At 34.9% G+C, this 6,428-nt stretch overlaps 1 protein-coding gene across 1 annotated transcript; it reads left to right on the top strand.

The window, feature by feature from the left end:
• The first annotated feature begins 1,651 nt into the window (after window positions 1-1,651).
• Window positions 1,652-6,116, top strand: LOC107684723 (short transient receptor potential channel 2-like). Its single transcript, XM_016481062.1, has 5 exons — window positions 1,652-1,666; window positions 2,802-3,494; window positions 4,024-4,233; window positions 4,320-4,484; window positions 5,907-6,116. The coding sequence occupies exons 1-5, from the start codon at window positions 1,652-1,654 to the stop codon at window positions 6,114-6,116; spliced, it is 1,293 nt and encodes a 430-aa protein (XP_016336548.1).
• The last annotated feature ends 312 nt before the right edge of the window (window positions 6,117-6,428 follow it).

Below are 6,428 nucleotides of genomic sequence, written 5' to 3'. Positions count from 1 at the left end.
AAAACGCTTCAGTTTACCGTGTTCATTCGGCTCTTCAGCTTCAGCACGCGCAGCTCAAATGGCTGCTATTTAAAACAGTGGTATTTGTTACTTTTTCAAAATCATTGATACATTATTAATAATAACAACCACTTGTATTTTTCTCTTATTTTCATCAACAATATGGTTTAGTAATTAAAATCATTTAATTATTGTCCGTGCAGAGGCTATTCCGTTTTATTGATCTATGGCGCATTCATTTTGATTCTTTACACGTGTAATGTCCAGTAACTTGTTTGCATTATTTATGCATTATTTTATTTATTTGTAAGACTTTATGACTAAATTTGGTAATGGGAGAGTAAAATTATTTTTAAAACGTACACCGTTCAAACTAGGCTGCTTATGTTGAAGTGTTTGGGATGTGGCTTTTAATGATGAGACCTTTTTTGTAATCAGGCTCTCAAAAAGTATATAAAAATTTGGATATAGATTTATCGGCCAACATATCGGTTATCGGCTTTCAAAAATAAAGAATTATCGGTTATCGGTATCGGCCAAAATTTTCATATCGGTGCATCCCTAATTTTTTTTATTTAAAAATGATTATATATACAATACTGTTTAAAAGTTTGGGGTAGGAAAGATGTTTTCTCTCTTTTTTTTTTTTTAAGAAGTCTCATGATCATTAAAGCTGCATTTTATTTGATCAAACATACAGTAAAAACAGTAATACTTTGAAATAGTATTAACATTTAAACAAAATATTTTCTATTTGAATATATTTTAAAATGTAGTTTATTCCTGTGATAGCAAAGCTGAATTTTCATCAACAATTTCTTCAGTTTTGAATCATTTAGAAATCATTCTAATATGCTCATTTGGTGCTCAAAAACATTTATTAATAATAATAATAATAATATGTAAATCAATGTTAAAATGGTTGAGCTGCTTAATATTATTGTGTAAACTGATAAATTTTTTGAATACAAATCTTTTGTAACATAATGGTCTTTACTGTAACTTTTGATCAATTTAATGTGTCCTTTCTGAATAAAAGTATTAATTTCTTAATAATATTTCCTGACTGATCACAAACTTTTAAACTGTAGTGCATGTGTCAGAAAAAAACATTAAATATTTTCCTTTTTAAATAAAAAAGAAATATATTTTATCATTTATTTGAATAATTTATGTTATTTTATCATTTATTTTCAATTATAGCCTGAAATGACCTCTCACACTGACCCTGTATCATGGGGCCATCCTTATTGTTGAGCCCTGATGTTTACAGAGGTGGTGTTGAAAGGAGGAAGTGCACTGATGGAGGAGTGGAAATTCAGAAGTCCTTAGTGAGCTCTAATGGGATGCAACATAATGTTGCGGTTGCGTTTTTAATTGGTCGTGTCCTTTGGGGAATTGTACCTGTTATTTGGTTTGTTCAGAATGAAATCATTGACCCGTGTTTTGAGTCCTCGGTGGTGGCAAACCTTTGGACTCGCTTAACTAGTGTCTTAATCACTGTCCTCAGATCAGGATTAGAGCCTCATAAAACAGCGTTATTGACTTGCTTTTGGAGCTGATTTGTCTGCTTTTTGGATATACAGTGGGCATGTGAGACATCCATTGATACCAGCTCGCTGTAATATTTATATACCTGGTGTATCTGATGATGGAAAACCTCACGGTAAGAAATATACATTGTTCACTGTAAAAAGTTATTTTGTGAATTTGTTTTGTAAGCATGTATCAAGTCTTTGGAAACTGTGTATGTCATGTGTCTGATCTGATAATTAAGGCACTACAAAATTAGCAGTGTGTTTTTCTAATTCATTTTTTTTTCCATTCTATTGTCATAAATTGTAATATCAGCATAATAACTTGAGTAAAAAGTTACTCGTTTCATTAGTGTATATTATTAGTGACCTAAAACAGAGAATACTGAATATTTATATTAATTTATTAATATAAAATTGATATATATATTTATTGATTTTTTAAATCTTAAAACTGAGGTTCACAGCCTTATTCACCCCCATTGTATCAGACCATATTTGAAGGCCTCCCAACATTTTCTTGTACTTCTGCTTTAATGACAAATCTGCTTATTTATCATTTTTGAATTACATAAGCTAGTGGCATTATTAAAATAACTACATAAAAAAACGGGTTTACAGTGAATGTACTTGTTTAGATTAAAAAAAAAATACTCAGAAATAGTCATTTCTAATAGCTTTACATAACTAGAAAAATGTATGTTCATTAAAATAAAAAGAAAAATGACATGACTTTTTGGGATTTTATTAATTTCCATGACTTTTTCAATATAGAAATCAAAACTTCCTTCCTATATTTTAAGATAATGAGAACATCCTGTTAAAATTAAATTAAAATGGCAGTTGTTAAAGCAACTAAAATAAGAAATACAATGTCGGCAAAAAATCTTGATTTTAAGATGGTTTGGATTATTTCAAAAGTTTGTTTTCTCTCTTTTTATTTATTTATTTTTATTTTTTTTTGGAAGTGTGTCGAGGCCCCCTAGTTGGTCTGAATCCCACATTTTCAATATGGACTCTTGGACCCCACTTTACTTTTATTTATTTATTTATTTTTGACTATACATATATGAGCACCATTGCATAGTTGCTTGAGTTTTTAGAAGATGAAATAGAAACAGCAGTGAAATGGTACAAGAAACAATCTGTGAGATGATATATAAGCTTTTATTCCAACAGATGTCTAGACCTCAGTGTTATATTCCTGTTTTAGAGATATTTTGGTGTTGCTGTGTATTAGAATGATTTGATCTCACCTTTGAATAGCCAGAACAATGGCGCGAGATCGTGAACAAGAAGTTTTGCTTCCCTCCGGAGCTTCTCGGGGCCATCCGAGAGGGCAACGTGAACACGGTCTGTTCGCTGCTGAGGACGGGTGACGGCATCATCCGCCAGCTGGACGACTCTGAGGACAGGCTCTGGAGAGAAGCGCTGAACTTGTCCATCCGACTGGGCAATGAGGACACCATGGACACCCTTCTCAAAGGGGTCAAGTTTGACTTCCGGAAGATCCACGAAGCTCTTCTGGTGGCTGTGGACACCAACCAGCCTCGTGTGGTCAAGCGCCTCCTGGACCAGCTTGATCTGGAGAAGGGAAACAAGATGGATGTGCGCTCATTCTCAATGGCCATTTTTGACCACTCCATTGATGACTCCCAGTTTGCCCCTGGAGTGACACCATTGACACTGGCCTGTCAGAAGGATCTGTATGACATTGTGACAATGCTCAATCAGAAAGGTCACGAAATTCCTTGGCCGCATAAAATCTCATGCATATGTCTGGAGTGCACAAATGGACGGCAATATGATTTGCTCAAGTTCTCGCTGTCTCGTATCAACACCTACCGAGGTATTGCCAGCCGTGCTTACCTGTCCATCACCGCAGATGATGCCATGCTCAGTGCCTTTCGACTCAGCCGGGATCTCCGCAAGCTGTCAAAAAAGGAACCTGAGTTTAAGGTTGAGTAAAGCAGGGCTCTTGGTTCTTTAGAGGGCCACTAGTTGTTTTTCATAGTAGTAAAAAGCAGTGGCTAAATCCTACATGGATGATTTTTACGAATATATAATATAAAACACTGTATAATGGCATGACACTAATTAAATCTATTAATTTTCTGCATTTTTTAAATTTTATACACATACAGTGATGATCAGCATGTCTTACATTTCTTTATTAAAATGTATTTATTAAAAAAAAAAAAAAATTGTATAAATTTTTATTTTTTAAAGGCATTAAGTCCAAAAATGTCAGGATGATAAAACTGTCCTGATATCATAATGAAGAATAGACTGAAATTTAAATGATAATAATTTGGCATGATTTTTATTCATATTTGCAAATCGAAGTCATGCGGTACAACAAACATGCAGAAATATATATGGTGTATATCGTTACACCACTTTTAGAGTCATGTCATTTCAAAGTTTCTTAAAACTGTTATAATCTCTGGCCTTTTTTCCCAACCACTCTCTCCTTTGCTTCATACAGCCTCAGTATCTTGCCCTGGAGCAGCTGTGCCAGGAGTTTGCTGTGGAGCTGCTTGGAATGTGCCGGAACCAAAGTGAGGTCACCACCATCCTGAACAGCCTTGGGGATCAGGATGAGGACAGCGAGGATGAGTTGGACCAGCAGGCGTTTGAGGAGGGCATTCCAAACCTGGCTCGCTTAAGGCTTGCCGTCAACTATAATCAAAAACAAGTAGAACCCCAAGCTTTAACCCCTTAAAACAAAGAAAAAAAGGAATTGCTATTTATTCATTTAGCTAATCATTGTTTGTACTGCAGTTTGTAGCGCACCCGATCTGCCAGCAGGTGCTCTCCTCGATCTGGTGTGGGAACCTATCAGGCTGGAGGGGCAGCAGAACAGCCTGGAAGCTCCTGGTGTCTTTTGGGATCTTCCTGACCATGCCCATCCTTTGCCTCATCTACTGGCTCGCACCAAAGTCAAAGGTTTTTGCCAAATATATTCAAATATTCAAGCATTCTACACTGTAAAAATGATATCTGCTGCTTGTTAAATTTAAGGAATAGTTTACCCCAAAATTTAAATGTACTCAAGCTCAGGCTATCCCAGATGTAGATGAGTTTGTTTCTTCATCAGAACAGATTTGGAGAAATTCAGCATTACATCACTTGCTCACCGATGGATCCTCTGCAGTGAATGGGTGCCGTCAGAATGAGAGTCCAAACAGCTGATCAAAACATCACAATAATCCACAAGTAATCCACATGAGTCCAGTCCATCAATTAACATTTTTTGAAGCGAAAGGGTGTTTTATGGGTTCACATTTGGGTTTACAACTTTAAACCAGAAGCGACGATTTAAAGTTAAAATGCCTTCATGATGGATTTTTTTTTACAAACACAACTTCACAAGACATTAACTGATGGACTGGAGTTGTGTGGATTACTTATTGTGATGTTTTTATCAGCTGTTTGGACTCTCATTCTGACGGCACCCATTCACTGCAGAGGACTCATTGGTGAGCAAGTGCTACATTTCTCCAAATCCGTTCTGACGAGGAAAGAGAGTGAAAACATTTTCAGCATTTTTTCATTTTTGGGTGAACTATTCCTTTGATTAAAATAAGTTGAAGCATCTAAATTGCTGGACATTTTGTTTCTACTTAACTTAAGTGTGTCCAGTCTACTTAACTATGTAATGCACTTGAATATGTAAAACTGAAGTTTACTTAATTTTTTTTTTGCACTAACTGAAACTGGCCAGTGAATTTTTAGTTTCCAGCATGCTTTGCATAGGACTGGATCAGGAGAATAAATGTTAGTGTTATTTTATATGTTTTTGAGTACAGGGAAAGACCTGTTAGTGTTTAATGTTCAGTTATGTTTGACATTTATGAAGAGTTTCTGTTTTGTTGGTTTTTGTGGTTGCCATTGTGCTGAGAAGTAGAGCTTATGGTTAGGATGTGGGTGGCTACAGTAATTAAATTTAGAAGGCATGTACTGTATGTTGCTCCACGAGCAAAGAGCAATAGCTTTACTAATTTCAGTGCAGTTAGTTTCTTGCTTGTTCATATTATACCATAATATCATAGTTGACAAAGGTTTGGAAGACTTTACCTAATTTCTTTGTGTGTGCTATAGCTGTATAACTTTAATTAACACATTGGAAGAAATCTATCCAAACACACTGAGTACATATTGTTTCCTCAGTTTTATCAAGTCAATTCTATAGGTTTGTTTTTACAGACTTCCATGCATCCACCCATTCTCCAAAATGCTGCAGGGTCGCTGGGATGCTGGAATCTATCCCAGCGTCTCAGGCTAAAGTTAGGGAAACACCCTGGACATATGGCCCATCGCAGGAATATTCTACTAAAAAAAGTGAACCATCTTCTATTTTCTTCTCAGTTGGGGAAGACTTTGAAGATCCCAGTGATTAAATTCCTTCTCCATTCGGCATCATATATGTGGTTCCTGATCACGCTTCTGGGGGAATCTATTGCCATGGAGGTGTACCGGGACAGCTTTGCCTCTCGTGAGCAGACCATCCTGCACAACTCCTTCCACATGGTCTGGGTGGTTGGTAGGTCTCAAGAACCACGTCAAAAATGGTTATGAGAAATTGGTAGGATATCAGTTCGCATTTGATTTTTTTGAAATTAAATAAAAAAAACTTTTAAAAATGAAATATTAATGTATTATTTTATTACTTATTCAAGTATTATTTCTATTTTATTTTAAAATGTAAGTAACATTATAAAAATGCATTAAATGTTTAAATATTTATTTATCAGTTTGAAAAGTTATTTACAAATGTATTATTTTATTACTTATTCAAGTATTATTTCTATTTTATTTTAAAATGTAAGTAACATTATAAAAATGCATTAAATGTTTAAATATTTATTTATCAGTTTGAAAAGTTATTTA

Source organism: Sinocyclocheilus anshuiensis, unplaced genomic scaffold, assembly GCF_001515605.1.
Source record: "Sinocyclocheilus anshuiensis isolate Anshui unplaced genomic scaffold, SAMN03320099.WGS_v1.1 scaffold509, whole genome shotgun sequence".
NCBI lineage: Eukaryota > Metazoa > Chordata > Actinopteri > Cypriniformes > Cyprinidae > Sinocyclocheilus > Sinocyclocheilus anshuiensis.
The sequence above is the reverse complement of the archived record's forward strand: the minus strand, read 5'-3'. Positions and strand labels throughout refer to the sequence as shown.